At 34.2% G+C, this 21,660-nt stretch overlaps 1 protein-coding gene across 1 annotated transcript; it reads left to right on the forward strand.

The window, feature by feature from the left end:
* The first annotated feature begins 20,356 nt into the window (after nt 1-20,356).
* LOC148200444 (uncharacterized) lies at nt 20,357-20,728 on the forward strand. The gene has a single exon (XM_088112953.1). It carries the CDS (start codon nt 20,357-20,359, stop codon nt 20,726-20,728), a length of 372 nt encoding a protein of 123 aa, XP_087969079.1.
* Nucleotides 20,729-21,660: the final 932 nt, after the last annotated feature.

The raw sequence follows: 21,660 nt of genomic DNA on the forward strand, positions 1-21,660 counted from the left end.
CTGCTCCCATCAATGCCACTACCATAGTCACTGTATTTTCCTCAATCCAGGACATTTATGGGTAACCCAAATAGCCAGTGCATGATTCTAGACAAATTTTACATTTCAAATTACCTAGATAATTGTCTTTGATCCAACAAATGCTTCAATTATCAGTCATGGTCAAATCTGCATCAAGAGCCAAAGAAACAAAATGAGTTGTCTTTTTATAACAAGTTAAAATTTAGTTGAAAATAGAATGACTTGATTTCTCACACCAAGAGAAGTGGGGGGTGAATTGGTGAAATGTAAAAACAAAGTTTTCTTTAAATCTTTTTCGCAAAGTGGATGCCTTCAAAAGCTTTCTTAAAAAGCAAGGAAAAAGATTTGTTTATGCAGCAGAAATGTAATCGATTTCATGTAGTATGCAATCGACTAAATAAAAGTGCAGGGATAGAAAGATCAAACACTTGGTTTTTATATTAGTTCGACCAAGCCTTGGTGTCCTTCCAACCACAAGAAGCCAATGCACTATAATGATCAAGGTTTTTACAACAAGGTTTTTATAGCGACCTCACATCAAAAATATAAAACACCTCTCTAACCCTTTAATTAAAATATAGGCATATACAAAACAGACTAGCAACAAGAATCCCCACTCCTACAGTCCAACCCTTTGAGCCAGCCTCAAAGTCAAGAACGCCACACGCTCTTCTTCCTGTAATCACAACAGGGAAACAACAAACCAATCTTTTCAAGATTGAAGCTTCTGATCTTTCAGTAACACCCAAATGTGCAAATATGATCAGTCTTTGTAAATGCAGTTAACTTGCTCTTTAAGAATCCACAAGTAGATGAACACCACAGTCACTTCTTGTTTCTTGGAGCATTTCCCTTTCTCTGTAAGAATGAACTTTTTGCAAAATATCACAAAACTGTTATAATCACAAAAGTACTTACAAAGATCAAGTTTGCGTCAATTTATAGATTTTCACAATTCAGACACATTTTAATCGACTCAGCTACTAATGCAAAACTTGATTACAGTAAGACAATCTTTCACAAAACAGAAACAATCATACAGTAACATAATCGACTATACATATAAATCAATCGATTAAAATTCGTAAAATTGATTTTCACAACAAACAATCTCAAACAATCAACCAGCAAACAATCAATCATCAAACAATTATTCAAGCAGACAACATGCATGATGCAATGTAAAAATGATTGTTACCACTTGCATATACTCAAGAAGTTTTATATCATCAAATCAGCTCATCCTTTAGTCCTGTACTGCTACAGTAGCTACTGCTCTTTTCCTGCACAACAATTAAAAGGTTTTGATGCTGATACCATTTTGAATTTGGTTCCTGTCTTGTTAGTAGCAGGAAGGTGTTCCTTGGGAACCCATTTGTACTTTCCCTTTGGAATACCAACATTTTTAATATAGCAGTTTCTAACTGTATGACCAAGTCTATTGCAATAAAAGCATGCATTAGTATTAGGCTTACTCAGATCAATAAATTTCTTTGAGTTAATCCTATTTCTTTTGGCTTTGTAACCAATACCTTGTCTGTAGATAGCTCTTCTAGAAGATCTCAGCACAACATCAAGATTTTCTTTTCGTTGAGTGATTTTTGCCAAAGTGCTGGTTAAGTATTGAATTTTCTCGACATGTTGAGAACAACTATCACACTCTTTCTCAATAATTTGTACTTCAGTCTCAACTCTCTTTGCATATTTGAGAGCTTCCTCAAGTTCTTTCTCAAGATTTTCACTGTCCTTCACAAGATCATTAATCCTGTATTCATAATCTCTTCTCTCGGACAATAATCGATTGACCTTGTACTGAAGTCGCATGGCTTCTACATGAACTTCCTGAAATGCGTCCAATAGCATATGATACTTGACTTATATCGGTTCATTTTCAAAGTCATCATGACTGTCATCATCAGATTGTACCGAGCCAGCCATGAAGCACATATTTGACTCTTCTTCTCGATCACAATCTTCATCACTGTCTTCCCATGCAATATAGGCTTTCCTCTATTTCTTATTCTTATCTTGAGGATACTTGGAGGATTCTTTCTGCTTGTTCTTCAAGTCTGGACAGTCAGGCTTGATATGACCATCCTTTCCATATTCATAACACTGAACAACATTGTTTCTTGAATTCTTCTTTCCTCCTCTAGAGAAACCTGCATTGTTAGATGCAGAATTATTACTTTTCATGAATCTGCCAAATTTTCTTACCATCATATTCATCATTTCTTTTTCATATATATCGGCATCTGATTCAGGCTCATGAACTTTTGCAGCTTTCTTGCTTATGGCTTTTAGAGCAATAGATTTCTTTTCTTCAATTTCTTCTTCCTCCTTTAGCCTTCCAAGCTCCAATTTATGTTCTCTCAGTTTGCTAACAGGGTTGCAATGTTCATGCTTGTGAGGTCTCTTGATTCAGATATAGCAGTGACTTTTGGTTGCCAACTTCTGTTGAGGCTTTTCAAGATCTTTATGTTGATATCTTCTTTATCAAACACTTTCCCGAGAGCCATGAGGTGATTGACTATGTGTGTGAATCGTTTCTGTACCTCATAGATAGTCTCACCAGCCTTCATTCTAAATAACTCATATTCTTGAATAAGAGAATTCGTTCTGGCCCATTTTACTTCATCCATTCCTTCATGTGTCACTTCGAGTACCTCCCACATTTCCAGAAAGCATAATTTTGTGGATGCACCTTCACCAAAAGTTTGAAAATTTAAAGCCATTTCTCAGGATCAGTCGATTTCAGGAAAAAGATAATCGACTTGTTTTTCAAATATCTTATGAAAACCAGCTTTGGTGCCAATTGTTGATAATAAAATGGCTTGATTTCTCACACCAAGAGGAGGGGGGGGGTGAATTGGTGAAATGTAAAAACAAAGTTTTCTTTAAATCCTTTTCGCAAAGTGGATACCTTTAAAAGCTTTCTTAAAACGCAAGGAAAAAGATTTGTTTATGCAGCGAAAATGTAATCGATTTAATGCAATATGCAGTCGACTAAATAAAAGTGCAGGGATAGAAAGATCAAACACTTGGTTTTTATACTAGTTCGGCCAAGCCTACATCCAGTGTCCTTCCAAACACAGTAAGCCAATGCACTATAATGATCAAGGTTTTTACAACAAGGTTTTTATAGCGACCTCATGTCAAAAATATAAAACACCTCTCTAACCCTCTAATCAAAATATAGGCATATACAAAACAGACTAGCAACAAGAATCCCCTCTCCTGCAGTCCAACCCTTTGAGCCACCCTCAAAGTCAAGAACGCCACACACTCTTCTTCCTGTAATCACAACAGGAAAACAACAAACCAATCTTTACAAGATTAAAGCTTCTGATCTTTCAGTAACACCCAAATATGCAGATATGATAAGCCTTTGTAAATGCAATTAACTTGCTCTTCAAGAATCCACAAGTAGATGAACACCACGGTCACTTCTTGTTTCTTGGAGATTTTCCCTTTCTCTGTAAGAATGCACGTTCTACAAAATATCACAAAACTGTTAGAATCACAAAAGTACTTACAAAGATCAAGTTTGCGTCAATTTATAGATTTTCACAATTCAGACGCATTTTAATTGATTTAGCTACTAATGATGTCGATTTAAAACTTTTGTTTTGCCACACAAAATAAAGTTCAATATAAGTGCTTGTGGTTTTCATTCTGTAAAACATCAGACATGCATTCATCAATAAAATCAATTATATAGCACAATGAAATGCAATGTAGCAACATAATCATGTTCTCCATGCTTTAAACAAATTTATACATTGATTAGAACATGTAGCATGTAAGCAATAGAACTTGTAACACATAAACATCACATGTGTTATTAATTATGTTGTCATCATCAAAAAATCAGAAGCGCTGAGATTGTAGGTTCAGCTAAACCAGTGCTCTTACTATCAACAATCTCAACAAATTTAAACCACATGGTACTTTTCATGTGTACCTGGTTTGGTCGAAACAATAGTATTTTCAGATCTTGATGACATCAACAAACATATAAAGAGAAGTTTCTAGCCAAATATATGCATAAAAGTTCATGGTTTCAAACATTCTCTATAAAAAATCACTGAAACATGCAATCTATTTCCCCAAGAGGAACTCAAAGCACTCTAATTAATTCAGTTGATCATTACCTAGACATCAACTACTAACATTTAACTTCATATAACCATATACAATCACCCAATCTGCCACGACCCTTAAACAATAACACAAAGGCTTATTAAACATCTAATTTTCATATTAAAACTACAAAATTTTTGAAATTTACATTGTAGCAATACGTTTTCTTAAATCTGGATAGAATATAATATACCAATATTTACCCTTTTACCCCTGTCTCATGCAACTTACCCCAACTATCTTCAATAGTCCTTTTTCATTCAAAAAAAGTTTAATTCCCTTTTAAACACATTCCTATGTTTTATTTAATTACACATAAGTCACCCATAATTCTTAGAAACCATAATTAGTTTATACCGAGACTAAATCAGTAAGGAACTTGTGAGCACTTGGTTTTATAGCAATTACAGTTTCTATCAGCCAAATGCAGGTACATAATGCTCATGGCAATACATTTTGATTCATCTAAATAGTTTTTCAAATAAATAATCACAATCAAGTTTGATTAGATTAGGAGCACGAAATCCAACATCCTATATACCTTTAATTTCTCCATTAACATTATACATTGCAACAAATTAAAAATTGAGACTTGATGTATTTTTGTCCATAATATAATTATTTACGTCATATATAAAATCATAATATGACCAACAGATTCTAACAATTTAGAAGTCATAGCCTACAGACTGATTCATGGTGTTAAAGCAACATAATAATAGATTATCATCATCAAATAACAGTATATTATCCACCATTAGTAGAGTCAATATTCAGAACATTCGTGCCTCATTAACATCTCTATTTAGGCCACAATGATCACAAGCCCGATACATACTGGTCTATAAGGTTTTTAACAGAATCTATATCAATTATTTCATATAAGAGGTTCAACAATCATAGCACAACCATTAGATCATATAAAACATAAAACAATATACACGGGAATACTCACAGTACTACCCCAGATACTCCTCTAGAGGATTATTCTCCTCCTAACTAACTCACAACCTCTCCTCCCCCTCCACAATCTCCCTTCTCTCTCCTATAATAGAATTCTCCCTTCCCTCGATTCTGGACACGTCATTCCCCATCCTAACTAACTTCTCTTTCCTTTTCTAACCCCATTTTCTTTGTTCTGACATAAACCTTCCATATTTTGGGCCTAATAGTTCCTTCTATAAGTGTTCCTTGTTGAGTAACAGGCCCATGTGCACTTCCCACCTTATGATCCTTATTAGGAGTCCTATCATTACTCCCTCCTGTAACAACAGCCTTGTCCTCAAGGCTGAAAGAAGGAAATTGACTCTACAATAACACGTCATCTACCCAAGTTGTCTCCTCCTCTATTCTCCCCTTCCATTTTACCAACCATTGTTTGATGATGTTACCACCCTCAGGAATCTCCCTGGTTGCTAACACTGCCTCAGGCTCTTCCTGATCTTCCTCCCCAAGACTCAACTCTGTTGGTAGAGTTGGTTCTGCTGCATGATTTCAAATAGCCTTTTTCAGTTGGGAAATGTGAAAATTTGGGTGTACTTTTATTGATTCCGGCAACTGCACCTTATAAGACACTTCTCCCATTTTTTCCACTACTAAGAAAGGCCCGTAATACCGAGGTGCTAGCTTTTGATTAATACGCCGAGCTATGGTGAGCTGTCTATGTGGGCGCAGTTTAATAAACACCCACTCTCTGACCTCCAACTGCACGAATCTACGTTTTTTATCTGCAAATTTCTTCATTTGTTGTTGAGCTTGCAACAAGTGATATTTCAATTGTCGAATAGCTTCATCTATATCCACCAAGTCAGCGGCTACAGCTTCCACACGCGTTTCTCCCTGTGTAAAGCACACTAATGCAGGTGGTGTTCTCCCATAAACAATTTCAAAAGGGGTCTTTCCTGTAGATCCATGAAAAGTAGTATTATACCAAAACTCTGCCCAAGGTACCCAATATGACCAGTTCTTGGGTTGTTCCGACACAAAACATCGTAAGTAAACTTCTAAACAGCGGTTTACCACTTCCGTTTGACCATCGGTCTCCGGATGATAAGAAGAACTCATTTTCAAAGTTGTTCCTTGTAACCGAAATAATTCCTGCCAAAAAGGCTCATAAACAGAGGGTCTCGATCACTAACAATCGACAGCGGAATGCCATGAAGTCTTACAATTTCCTTAGCAAACAATTCAGCAACCTTCCTGGCAGTGTAAGGATGTTTCATCAAAATAAAGTGGCCATATTTAGACAACCGATCCACCACTACAAATATAGCTTGAAACCCCTTCAAGTTTGGTAAACCCGTAATGAAGTCTAGGGAAATATCTTCCCAAATCCTATCTGGAATAGGCAAAGGCTGAAGTCATCCTGTTGGAGACGATGCTTCATATTTTTGTCGTTGGCACACATCACACGCTTTAACAAATTCTTGAACCATCTTCTTCATACCACTCCAGTACAAGTTTCCTGTGATGCGTTTGTAGGTTCTTAAAAAACCCGAGTGACCCCCTACTGGCGAAGAATGAAACTCAGTTAAAATGATTGGAATTAAATCTGACTTAGCTGACAATACTAAGCGACCTTTGTAAAATAATACTCCTCGTTGCAAACTGAAATCTGCAACAAATGAGTCTTCCTGTTGTAACTTCTGCACCACTTGCTGCAAAAAGGGATCTACTTCCACTTCCTTTTGGATGTGTTGTTCCTGCAACCATAAGGGAAAAGACTGAATCTCCCTTAATTCACCCACTTCGAACATTCTTGACAATGAGTCAGCAACTTTATTATTTGGGCCAGGTTTGTAAATCACCTCAAACTGATATCCTAACAACTTTGCCAGCCAATTTTGTTGAGCTTCTATGGTGATTCTTTGATGTAAAAGGTGTCTCAAACTCTTCTGGTCTGAATACACCTTAAAACTCCTTCCAATCAGCTATGGTCTCCAATGTTGGACTGCCAACACTAATGCCATTAGTTCTTTCTCATAGGCTGACTTGTTTAAATTAGTCGGTGACAAAGCTCAACTGAAATAAGCTATTGGTTGTCGGTCTTGCATCAATACTGCTCCTATCCCTGCTCCTATCCCTGCTCCTGAAGCGTCAAACTCAATTTCAAACGGCTTAGAAAAGTTAGGTAAAGCCAATAGGGGAGCTTGAGTCATCACCTTTTTTAATTCCTCAAAAGCCAATAATGTTGTGGGGCCCCAATGGAATCCATCCTTCTTTGTCAATTCAGTAAGGGGCCTAGCAATCTTTCCATACCCCGCAATAAACTTCTGGTAATACACAGTTAGTCCTAGAAAACCCCTCACACCCTTGACATTGTAAGGAATGGGCCAATTTACCACACTTTTAATTTTTTCTGGATCCACTGCCATTCCCTGCTCAGAAATTAGATGACCCAAGTATTCTACTTGTCTACTCCCCAAAACACACTTTTTTCTATTAACCATGAAAGATTGTTCACCTAACAACTCAAATACTATAATTAAGTGCTTCAAATGCTCTTCCCATCCTTTACTGTAAACTCGTATGTCATCAAAGAATACTATTACAAACTTCTGCAAGTAAGACTTAAAAATCTGATTCATAGTAGACTGAAAAGTCGCAAGGGCATTTGTCAAACCAAATGTCATCACTAAAAATTCATAGTGATCCTCATGTGTCCTGAAAGCTGTTTTATGAACATCTTCCTCCGCCATGCGTATTTGATGATATCCGGATTTGAAGTCTAGTTTAGAAAAATAAGTAGCACCGTGTAACTCATCCAATAACTCCTCTACCACCGGAATTGGGTACTTATCGGGAATTGTGACTTTATTCAGCTCTCTATAATCCACACACATGCGCCATGAACCGTCTTTCTTCTTAACAAGAATTACCGGGCTGGAAAAAGCGCTAGAGCTGGGTCTAATTATTCCTTATTTCAACATCTCTCCAACCTATTTTTCAATCTCCTCTTTATGATGATATGGGTATCGATATGGTCGTACACTCACTGCTTTCGCTTCTGACTGCAATGTAATGAAGTGCACCACATCTCTGCAAGGTGGCAGCCCCTGTGGCTCTTGGAATACAGCCGAAAATGCTAATAAAATCTGTTGAATATCTACAACTTGTTTCTTAGATAAACCTTGCTTCAAAGTGAACTTTTCTTCCAAACTATTCTCCTTCACCAAACCCTGTAAAGATGTTATTAACAATATCTATTGCCTATGTTTTCTCAGTTTCTGACCTTGTAGTTCTATATATTTTTCCTGCCAAAAAAAACTCAGAGTCATCTCCCCCCAATCAAAAGTAACCTTCCCAAACCTTCGCAACCAAGAAACTCCCAAAATCATGTCCATGTCTCCCAACTCCAACACATATGGCTCTACCATAGTAGAGAATTCTCCTAGTGGAACGCCCAATTTCTCACATTTCCCCACCATAGACACCTTGTGCCCATCTTCTAAACGCACCCCAATTTGCTTTCTTTTGTCCACTTTCAGCTCCAGAGCAGCCACTACATGAGGAGAGATGAAATTTGACTGCCCCACTATCAATCAGCACTCCCAGGGTTACTCCATTGAGACGCCCCTTTATGCGCAAAGTTGAAAGGCTATGTCGACCACCCCACGGTACTTCAACTTCTGCGAACAGCCCCATAGAACCACACTCCAAGGTATGGTCATCTTCCTCTTCTCGCATCTCACTCGCGATAACCTCCCCCGTTTCGTTTACTGTTTCGTCGTCTGCTAACACCACCATTCTCAGTTGTCGCTCCGTGCATCGATGCAAGCGGTGATATTTTTCACCGCATCTAAAACAAAGCCCTTGAGTTTTCCTGTTCATCAGTTCAGAGTAAGGCAAATGTTTCGTGCCACGATTTCGGTCGACGGTCGAAAAATGATCACCGGAAACGCGACTGCCTTGTGTCGCAGAGCGTGACTCGTGAGGGCTTGAACCCACTGCCGATAAAGGTTTAGTTTGTATGCTCTACGTTGGGCCTAACCCAACTCCTAATTTCCCCAAATTTGGGCCTTGACTCGACCCAGATCCAAACTTCTCTCCTTGACCCGTACCCAAATCTCGATTGTTTTTCCAACCTCGTACTCCTCCTCCACGCTGAAATCCCTCTCCTTGCAATTCTGCTTCCACATCTCGAGCCAGGCGCATGGCTTGGAGACGATTCACAGGGTTGAAGGTGCGAACCCTCCGTCGAATCTCCGATCGCAATCCTCCAATAAAATAGCCCATATATTGCTCCTTTGGTAAACGAGATACTTGAGAAGATATATACTCAAACTCCGCCAGATACTCATCTACGCTACTCGTCTGCGACAAATCTTTCAACTCCTCGAAAGGATTATCGCTAGTACGACCACCATAACGACCGATCAAATCCCTTTTTAACTTGGTCCACGACAACCCAACTTCTGCTTCTTGTAGAAGATTGAACCAATGAATGATTGCACCTTCCATACTTAATTTGGCTAATCGGACCTTCACCTCCTCTGTTGATCCTTGCACTTCAAAATATGTCTCTGCCCTCGTAATCCATCCTACTAGGTCAGTACCATCAAATGATGGCAATTCCACCCTCTTTGCTGCCATTCTATACTCTGCCCTTGAATCCCTATCTGAAAATGGAGATTCTCGACGATCTCCCACTTGCTCATTACGCAACTTAGTAAACTCTTCCAACATTAATTGGCGAAATTCCCCCAACGTCTCCTGTACTGACACTTCCATCGCTAACAATCTCTCCTCCAATGCTTCAACTCGGTCAGACATTTCGGGTGGCATGGACAATAATGCTAGCTCTTCTCGGTATCCGACTGGTCGAACCAATGATAGAAACCAAACAATTACTGAATATCAAAGTTGTATTATTTATAGTGTTATGCAGTAAAAAGATGATTGAGCTGAAAGCTCTACAGCCACAAGGAAAAACCCAGAGTCCTAGAATCCTCTAAAGGATTATTCTCCTCCTAACCAACTCACAACCTCTCCTCCCCCTCCACAATCTCCCTTCTCTCTCCTATAACAAAATTCTCCCTTCCCTCGATTCTAGACACGTCATTCCCCATCCTAACTAACTTTTCTTTCCTTTTCTAACCCCATTTTCTTTCTTTTGACATAAACCTTCCATATTTAGGGCCTAATTGTTCCTTCTATAAGTGTTCCTTGTTGAGTAACAGGCCCATGTGCACTTCCCACCTTATGATCCTTATTAGGAGTCCTATTAGGAACAAACCAATCCCATAAGCTCTACAGCCATAGGATTCATATACGATTCACATAATCAAGTCTGAACTACACTCAAATCATACACATAATAAAACAACAATGCATACATGTAGGCACGAATAGGGGAATCAATTTGTAAGTCCCCAATCTAAAACACACACCTTACATCGACTGCGAATTGCTTCATGAAGTCAGCCTCTGTAGACCACGAGCCTTACATAACAGTCAACGCCACTTCACCGCAATGCCCTCCTGACACCAACCTCCACGAATCACTACCCCTGCCGCAACAGCCACAACGAAAAACACGAACCCTAGCCACACAACCCGCAAACCAGCCACCAACGAATCGTTCTTAGCGTCAGCATTAAAATGCTCTTCAAACCGGCTTAGGGTGATCAAAAGCGCACTCACAAAGGAGAATGAGAACAATGAGAGAAGACGGAAGGGAAGATAAGGATTTTTGAAAATGAAATCGGGGAATTTGGGATGGAATACCCAAATTTCAAACATGAAGTATCGCAGGCATTACCAATAGCCAATATCTGTCGGTAAATTATGTCACCAACACATTACCGACGATCATAAATCGTCGATAAAAGAAACAATCATATTTACCGGTAAATTTGTCGATAATCTTTCACTAGAGACAAATTCTAGACCATCGATAAAAATCTGTCGATAATATGCCTTCTTATTATAATAATACCTGATGAATTATAACCCGTATATTCACGAATAGATTATAATTAATTCATGACTATAAGTTAAATTGAAATCACTATCGAACATGTGTTTAATTATCTCAACTTATGAGTTTAAAATTGATAAAATTAAAGTTGTTATACTTAGACCGTAAATTTCTTTCTTGTTTTATTAAAAATGAAATATACCGATATACTGAACTAAACAAACTATTAGTGATATATATATATATATATATATATATATATATATATATTTGTAACAATAATAATATTTGAAATTCAGATTGACGTTTATTGACCCCATTTTCCTGGTTTCAGCTGTGTACGGTTCGTATGGTCTAATCCAACCAACACGCTTCCTTTTCCTCTTTCATCTTTAGACTTTTATTTCGACTTGTTATTTATTATTTCAAATTTATCGATTTATTTAAAGGTCATTGGATGTTATTGAATCTGCCAAATAATTCCTTTACATGTATATCATAAAGTCTTACCTTTACTCATTTTTAGTTTCTAAAATTTGGGATAAATTAATTTTAATATTTAAATTTATGTCTTTGATATTTGAAAAAATATATTTAGTTCTTTAGTATTAAATTTGAGAGGCTCAAATATTTTAAAAAACCTGAAATTTTAAAAGAAATCCCTTTTTAAAATTTAAAACATAAAACACGAATCTAAATTTTAAACATCAAAGTATATTTAAACTGTTTGTGCTTTATCGTTTTGAGGTATATATATATATATATATATATATATATATATATATATATATATATATATATATATATATATATATATATATATATATATAAAAGAAAAGTTCATGCAACTTTTCAGAAAAAGAACTTGTAAGTTGTTACATATTTAAAATTTCCACATAGACAAATTGTGAAACTTAGAACTTAATGACATGGCAAATTTGAGCCATTTTGTTTAGTAATTGAGTAAAAATAAAATAGTGTGATATAACCAAAAGGTTAAGAAAAACAAGATGATCATAAACTCTTTTTAGTCATAATTTTTAAGAGATCCCGGACTTTCCGACATGTTAAAGTAAACTTTTTAGTTAAGAGTTAAACACTTGAACTAATGTAGATCTTTTCTTTTCTTATATCCTACTTTTTTCCTGCAAACATTGATGATTAATATTCATACCTCCAGTTCTCTAAAAGGATAGGAAATATTGATTAGTGTTTCAAAGGAAGTTTATACGTTCCAGGTAATTAAATAAGTTAACCTACCGCACTTATAAAAGTCATAACATTCATTACCCTATGACCAAATTCTTAATATCTTATCCAATGAAATAGAACTCGTACAACATTCATTGGTGAATCGAAGAATTGTACTAACATTAGTAATCGCCAGCATGCAACAAGTCCTTGTTGTGTTGCATGAGTAGAGCCCTAATTGTCCATGTGCATGGTATTTGAAAACCTGACAGATGAATCTAAGGTCTCATAGAAACAAAATTAAGACTGAAAAGCATTGCATGTGGGTGCATGATAGTTGGATACAAAAATGTGACTCAGTTGTTCAGGAATTGCAGCTAGTAGGTGAAACGTACAAAACAGGATCACATGATTTGGTGTGAGATAAGCTATGCTTATTTCTATTCTGCAATGGAATTGAGCAATAATTAGAGGCATTATTAGTTGTTACTGAAATTGAAGGACCAACCACGGCCTCTTTCGTTCATCATCGTGGGGGTGTAGGGCTGCTCTGAATGACCCTCTTTGTGGGGAAACACTAAATCAGGAATCAAATCCAGAATGAAAGAAGTTAGGATGCCTTGTCAACTATTCCAAGATTTGTTTAATGCATATTATGATAATATAAATAATCCTAACACTTTGTTTGATGGGAGTAGAAAGAGAGAGAAAGTAATTAGATAAAAAAGAAAAAAAATACATTTGTAAAATTGTTTGATTTGTTTAAGAAAAATGAAGGAAAAGAAGTCAACACAGAAGAAGGAACAGATCATGCAAGACAATAAAATAATTGTTTGCCATTGTACTTCTCAATATAATTAATATAATAATCATTATTTTTGCATGTAAAACGTACCATGATTAATTATGTTACAATATATAACTGCATCTTACGAGGAGAACCAATCTTCTCATAATCACACTCTCACCTATTTCTTTGGCACTTCTTTGTGTTGTTTTATAATTAGTTTTATGCGACAAGTTATATAAATTAAAAAAGAAAATCTAATCATATGAAATAAATACAGAGTGTTATCTCATTTAACAAGTAAAATATTTGGGTCTTATATGATTTGATACTTTAAAAGAAGCTTTCATATGAAAGATGAAGCATAATCATGCTTTGTACTTTGTTGTTTTAATAAATGAAAATAAATACATGTTGATAAGTTTTGTCTCTAACCGTTTCAAAGTAAGTATTGGGATGACAATGTGACTGTTCAAATTATTAAGAAATAAATAAATCTTTGATGAATGATATATGGAACTTGAATCTTCAAGAAGTATAGGTCACTCATTTTCGGATTGACTTTAACTATGATTCATTTTTGGATTCATTCTATGACTAGGAAAGTTGTATTTCTCCTTTGATTTATTTATATCTTTATCTTCATTTTTTATGTGAATTTAGGATTTACTTCTCTAGTTCGACAAAGAGGTTATAACTCACAAAATTGAAATAATAGGCTACTTTTAGAAAGGGAGAAAGATTTTGAATAATAGGCTACAATGAATAGTCTCTCACATCACAATATCAACCTCTCTAAGTTATATGATTACAGTCTCTCCAGGCACAAGTTTATCCTCTTTAGGTATCCTTCTTAACCTCCCTATGACATTAAGAATTCTTAAACAAGATCAGAAAAACACTCTCCAAGAAAGAGAGAATAATTAAAACTCATAACAAGGATAAACTTCAAAAAGTAAAAAATATTAAATGGTTAAACACACCTCCATTTATATTTCCTAGAACTTTTTCTCTAACTTTGACTCTATAAACTTATTATTTTTAATTCTAATATTCTTTTGATGATTCATTTACTCCTGAATGTATATTGTTGTTTCTTGTTCTTTTCATGATCATATTGACATTCTTTTTATAATTGTTTTTGAAATGATAACCATTGCGGAATTTGAAATTTGTTTGATTTGATCAACATCTCGTGATTGGTCTTTATATGGAATGATTTGTTAATATCTTCAATTTGATCTTTAAGTCTTCGAGTTATTATTCTAGAGGCTTTTAATCTTTTTCTTTCCTTTCTTGAATTTAACAAAAGCTTGATTTGAAATTCTTTGATTTTTTTTATCTTCTTTCATAATTTTAATACAAAAGAAAACCTATGTAGCATATTATGAAATATTTAGTTAGTATTGTAGTTATTATTAATATAAATCAAGATCAAATTAATTGTCAGTCAAATAAAATGTTTCTATATATAACATACCTAAAAATTTACACCCTATCATACTAGGATCATACTAGGATTCAGCAGTCCTTCCATTCCAACCTTTTCTAGATATTATCAATAATCACCCCTGTCTATACTAGTTTGTATAACCTAATTTCTGAACCTCAAAGTATCAAAGGTTATACTGTCTCCAATCAATTACCCTAATTAGTACCACATAAACACCTTAATAGCATATCACTTATCAAGGTATAATTCATCAAGTAAACATTTCACCAAGTAACTCTTAAAATGCATTCTGTTAATTGAATGAATAACATAGCAGTACAACAAAATTCATTAGATTCATCATATCTAATTTCTTTAACAATTACCATATTTAAACCCTCAAACATCAAACTCGAACAAGATTTACCAGTTCATATCACTCACACAACATCAGTAGACAATTCAAGTAAGGTTAGTTATGCACATTCGCCTATAATGAGGAAGACCCTATACCTTCTAAATTATTTTAGTGAAATACACCATACTTCAAATCATCGTAGGACAAAACTCAAAAAGTTCTATTATCCCATATACAACCCCACCACTTGGTAATGTTCAAACAAACATTGTTAAAACTAATGCTAAACCTTGCAAACGACATACAATAAGCTACAAGGTTACACAACCAAACAAAACAACACAACAATAAAAATACAAGGCACATAATACTTCACACTTTAGAGGAACATAGCTAAAGCTAGACAGGCTCACTCCTCAAAAGCCCCAAAAGTTTTTTTTTAGAAACCTGACTCTGATACAAAATGTAACATCCCGATTTTTGAGATGTCATGGGTTATCAAAAGCCAATAAAATTCAAAATTTATCATAGCATGAAAACGTACTAAAAAACCTTATTCAATTACATTATTTCGAGTAATAAAATAACGAAGGAAATACTCCAATTATATTTTGTTAACTTATAAAACAAAATAGCTTAATTGAATCTCAAGGTTTTTCCCCATCCTCTCTCGAGTCAATCACGCCTTTCGAACATATGTAGCATTATTTGCTCATGTATAACGCATTATACGATCATTGACGATAATTTCATTCACAAACACAAACACAAACAAGTATGGGGTAAGTTACCGGTAAGACAATCATAACAACAATATTCATATATACTGATTATATCCACCATAATCAATCTCACAACAAGATACAAACCTTCTTATTACATCAACCATAATCAAACACCACATACACATAAGTAATTACAACAACATTCCTAATCCTCAAAACTTAACAAATCAAACATATATGAATGATCAATACTATATCCTCGATCCTTGATTTTTACTAACATTACACACGTAAACTAATAGTTTATACTCACAGTAGCACCTATACCAACTATACCACTTGATACTATTACTATCAACATAGTATTTCCTTAATGCTCTATCATCACCATACTCATCAACATGTGTACCTTAATCATGATTAACCCCATCATGATCACCACTATGAGCCTCCTTAGATACCATAACACCATAGTGAAACGAGTCAATCACACTCATGTACCCTACCTCACCGACTGTAGTTGCTCTTACAACCCAATTTGTATCTCCTTTATAGATATGTTCGAGTAGTCCTGCAATCCATCTAAGGAACATGCCTTCCTGCCACACAAGAACAAGGAAACCACTATCGCCCTCACACAAGGAGGGTTCAATACCTAAACCACAAAAACCTATTTGTAGATAAAAAACTAGGATTTACTAGATACAACGAGTAGACATATTCTTCCACTCTCATACTCATCAACCACATACTCAAGTACACCTCTCATCTTGTTTAAAACATGTAGTGTGCTTAAGAGACCCTTCATAGATTCCACTAAATCAATAAATTTCAAAACAAACAAATATCATTCAATATCAAATAAAAAATGATAAATAATTTATTATTTTAATTAATCACTAAAACTTCATTATTTTCCTTTTTCAAACCATTAATCATTTGACTTCAATATTTATTTTTATTATGAATAACTAATATTCTTAGTTCGAATCTTCAAATTCATATTCATGTGAATAATATTCTCTTCAGAAGATTACCTTATTGTTTATTAGATGGTATCTCTATATTTGGAAATAAATATAGGTACTAATTATTAATAGTATTAATTGAGAAATTAATTCACAAATTTAATATAAAGCTACAATTTTAATCACATTAATTGTTGTATATTTTATAACCCATAATTGTTTCATTTTTAATATATATTTTAAAATAATGTGCTACTATGATTATATTGCTAACAAACGAAGTTTCGACCTTTTCTTTAATGAATTTAATTAAACTCCTTTTGGGAAAATTGCATGTGTTGAATGCGTAAATAGCCGTGCCAGCCAAAGAAGATGGAACACTGAACACGGTGGTGACAGTAAATGAAGATTCGCATGCAACCAAATAAGCTAACGCAATTCTCCAACTTGCCTAAACTTCAATTACATGAATTCCACATATAAATCAACATAATACACCATGCTTATTAGTCAAAAATGCAATTTATTCATGATTATTAAGTTTACAAAAATTTCAGAATCAACCAACCACAATACAAACACCCAAAACATAGTTTAAAGCATTCAAAATTCAATTAACAATTACGCAAATAAATTGTTGAATAATATTAGCTTCCCATTCTCCTAAGAAAAATAAAAAACACATTTAAATTTATCATATAATAAAACAAAGGTGAGCTTCTCCATACCTTGGCCAATCTTAAGGCTTTATTTATACTTTCAAAACACCACCAATCTTTCTTTGCATTAAGGGTTTTCTGTTACTCTTTCTCTTTTATCCTAAACGTCCATCTCCCGTGCTTTTTTCTTTGAATTTGAGTTTCTAGGGTTTCTAAACACAATTAGCCCCTTTCTCCATATCATAATATTTATAAATCAAGTCAACTATATCTTTAATATTTTATCTCTTATTATAATATATATTTTTAAAACGAACTCTATATAAATCTTTAGTTCCCTTCTATCTTATGTTTTCTAGCCTTTTATTTTATTTAATTCAAACTCTTTTACTTCCTACAGTCCCTTATTTAATTTCTTGCACCTAATTAATAAAGAGTAAAAAGACCTTTGACCCTAGGCAAAAATATAAATAAAATAAAAATTATGTTCTAACAAAAATGTACACTCAAGAACACTAATTTCTAAACAAAAAACCAAAGTCTCAAAACTACTTTATTTTTAGGACCCATATTTTTCTGGATCTTACACTTTCAATCTTTCATAGTTTTTATAGTTTTTCACAGTTTTTATAATTTTTTAGATTTTACACTTTTTTTTCAATAAGCCAAGACCTTGAATTCCTTCATATATTCATCAACTCTCCCCTTCTTGCTTTTCCCACCAATTTTTCATATGTTGTACTATGTTGCTTACCTTTTTACCTTTGATTCAAGGCCACTACTAAAACTTCTAAATATAGATTCTTGAATATTTTTTACGCCAAAAGTTGAACCAATGATTAACATTTTCTTTCATGCAAATAAATGTTAGTTGCAACTAATTCTCTTTAGAATTCACCTTTTGGATCTCAGAAAAAATCTTTATTCATGATATCCACTAGTGAGGATCACTTCACTCTACGATAAGAAGTTTCACTCTTCAAGTCCATTATTTCTTATATCATGATAGTCATATCTTCATGAGTCCATGAGTCCTCGTGAGAATGGATCATAAGAGAGTTATTAGTGTTAGAAAAGCCTAGTGAAATAATTGAAGTTTGGACAACAACCAAGAGGGGGATGGATTGGTTTTTCGATAAAATAAGCTTTTTTTTAAAAAAAATGAACTTCCCTTTTTAAAAAATAACTTCACAACACAGAAAAATCAAGACAAGTAAGTAATAAAATAGTATAGAGAGAAACACTTGCACATGTAATTTTTATACTGGTTCAGATAAAAAAGATTATATGTTTAGTTGTTAATCTCTCTAAAAGAGGGATTAACTTATAACTAAAAGTAAACCAACAACTTACAAAGTGAAGTAGAGTGGAGGTTTAGAAATACACCTCTCTTGATTGACAAAAGATTTACAACACGACATACACAAGTATGGACAAGCTAAAACCTTGCTTAGTAGATGTGCTACCACACTCAAACACACTAAGACTAGCATTTCCTTGTACTTATAGCACCAAGTTTCTCAAGCTTACTTAAAACACAGAGAGTTTAGACAAAACACTTAATTCTCAAGAAGGTTTTAGGATTTTGTAACTTTAGAAGAGCTTAAAAATGAGCTATTTATAGACTCAGTTCGAAAATAGGTCATAAGTTCAAAAGTCTTCTTCCGACTATTAGAGATAATCGATTATCCCAAGTGACAACCAATTATTTGCGAACCTTGTAAAATTATTTCTCCTACGATAATTTATTATTCCAACTGATAATAAATTATTACGAGCCATTAAAGAAGTTGTTCTTTTGGAATAATCGATTATCCCAAGTGAAAATTGTTGATAGGGGGAGTTTTACTCCTTATATATCTTTGTTTTTTATGATGAATAAAAGAATGGTTTTATGGTTTCTTGTACAACAAATGGCATAACAATTGTTTTATCATTATCTTATTTCTGCTTGATATATGAATTCATTATTGTTAAATGAATCATGCTTAAAACAAACTAATAAATCATATTTCTGGTTGAAATAATCGATTAAACATAGTATATAATTTGTTAGATTTCACCAGATCACTTAATATACTTAACAGGGGCAAATTGTTCTATTGTAATCGATTATACAGGCTATCTAATCAATTAAAATAGAAAGCATGCCACAATCTGTTTCATATGTGAGATAATCTATTTAGAATGGAAGTTGGATAGACAATTTGGCTAGGTGTTTGAATAATCAATTACGTAAGTTTTCTAATCGATTAAATTTGTTTACATAGTCTAATCCATTTCATGTAAAACCTGATCTGCTATAATTATCCATTGAATTAATAACTGGCTTATATGATTAAATAATTAATTACATACTCAGGATAATCTATTAAAACAGAAGTAAAAGCTTAACAGATTATATAAAAATCTTAATCGACTATATATATGTGTCTTGAGACCTGTTTCAAAACAAGAATTCGCTATCACTTTCAAATACTAACATTTTCATTGAGTTTTGATTACAGGAGTGTTCAAGAAGTGATCTTGGAGAATCAAGGCTTCATTGGTAGATTACTCATCAAGATTCTTTCAAGAAAGTGAGCTTAAGTTGTTCTGATTTGATCTACACTAGAAGAATATGACTTGGAGATAAGATTTATCATAAACAATTTGTGATTGTGTTCCTGTGCAGGTTTGCCAAGGGTTGAAAACTGTGATTGTTCTTGGTTGTTGTAAGAGAGTGAGGTTATTCATCTCTTGTATTGCAATATTGATTTGGAGTGTGGAGAGGAGTGCATTGAGAGGAGTATCTCTGTATTTCTATAAACTCAATCAATTATAATGGATTCCCTTCAATTGAGGTTGTTGAAGGAGGACTAGATGTAGGCTTGTGATTAGTCGAACCAGTATCGATTGTTTGTGTTGATCTTCCTCTATCCTTTGTCTCTTATTGTTGATTCATCAGTTTTTGTTTATTAATTTCAAGAAAGCCAAAGAACTCATAAAGATTTTGGAAAGATCATTTTAAAAGGGCTAATCCAATTCACTCTCTCTCTTGGCTTGAGATATAAGGCCTGTCTATTCTTACAATTGGCACCTGAGCTGGAAATTTGAGAATCACTCAAATTTTAATCGATTACTTTCATAGCTTAATCGATTAATTTGATTATAATGACCAATATATCTTTGAGCTTTGGAGAAGGTGCATCCACCAATAGACTACCACTATTTGCGGGTGAAAATTACCCTTTTTGGAAGATAAGGATGAAAATTTTCTTGGAATCAATTGAAAAAGGTGTTTGGGATGCTGTTATAAATGGCCCATTTGAACCAACAAAGATTGATAATGGTAAGACAAATATTAAATACTTCTCTAAGTGGAATGCAAACGAAAACAGAAGAGCTCACTATGATGTCAGAGCCAACAATATCATTTCTTCTGCACTTGCCATTGAGGAATTTTATAGAATTTCTATGTGTACAATTGCAAAGGAAATGTGGGATGTTTTGGAAGTCACCCATGAAGGCACTAACGAAGTCTAGAGAGCAAGGAAGAACTCTCTTATTCAAGAAAATGAGATGTTCATAATGAAGAGTGGTGAAACAATCTACGAAGTACAAAAGATGTTTACTTATATTGCTAACCATCTTCTTGCCCTTGGAAAAAAATTTGATAAAGAGAAAATAAACATCAAGATCTTGAAGAGCTTGAACAGAAGTTGGAAGCCAAAAGTCACTATCATATCAGAATTAAGAGACTTGAGAACAATGAACATGACTACTCTTTTTGGAAAATTAAGAGAACATGAGTTGGAACTTGGTAGATTGAAGGAGGAAGAAGAAGGAGAACAGAAACACACCATTTCCCTCAAGATTACAAGCAAGACTACCTCAAGAAGACATGTTGAAGAGGCCGATTCTAAAACAGAGAATCCAAATCTTGAAGCAATGAATCTGATGGTAAAATGATTTTCCAAATTCATGAAATCTAGAAATAAATCAAGTTCTGATTTTGCAGGAAACTCAAGATCAAATAGGAGAAAAGACAAAGTTTTTGTTGCCCCGGCCTGTTATAAATGTGGCAAAGTTGGGCATATTAAACTTGATTGTCTAGTTTTGAAAATGAAGCAGAACACAGAAAAAAAAAGGCTTATATAGCGTGGAAAGACAATTATTCAAGCTCTCCATCAACTAACTTTGATGAAACGCTTAAAGAGGAGACAAACTTGTATTTGATGGCTGGCTCAATCTATTCATAAAGTAGTGCAAGCAGCTTTGGAGATGAGTCAATTGAGGACAAGTATTGCCAATTACTTGATGCATTTCAAGAATTACATGGTGAGACAATGAATATGCAGTATCAAGTAAATAGGCTAAAAAGTGAGAAAAGAGAGTAAGATAAGAGCTAACCAATGAAAATGAAGGCATAAAACTGAATTAGAAAGTGTGAGAATATCATCTAGGAAAGCTAAAAA

The sequence above is a fragment of the Vigna umbellata genome, chromosome 4, assembly GCF_029865625.1.
Source record: "Vigna umbellata cultivar VRB3 chromosome 4, Vumbellata_1.0, whole genome shotgun sequence".
NCBI classification, from domain to species: Eukaryota; Viridiplantae; Streptophyta; class Magnoliopsida; order Fabales; family Fabaceae; genus Vigna; species Vigna umbellata.

Bases quoted from the DNA above. Each gene is read 5' to 3' on its own strand.
- LOC148200444 (XM_088112953.1), top strand. From the start codon at position 20,357: ATGACCAATATATCTTTGAGCTTTGGAGAAGGTGCATCCACCAATAGA.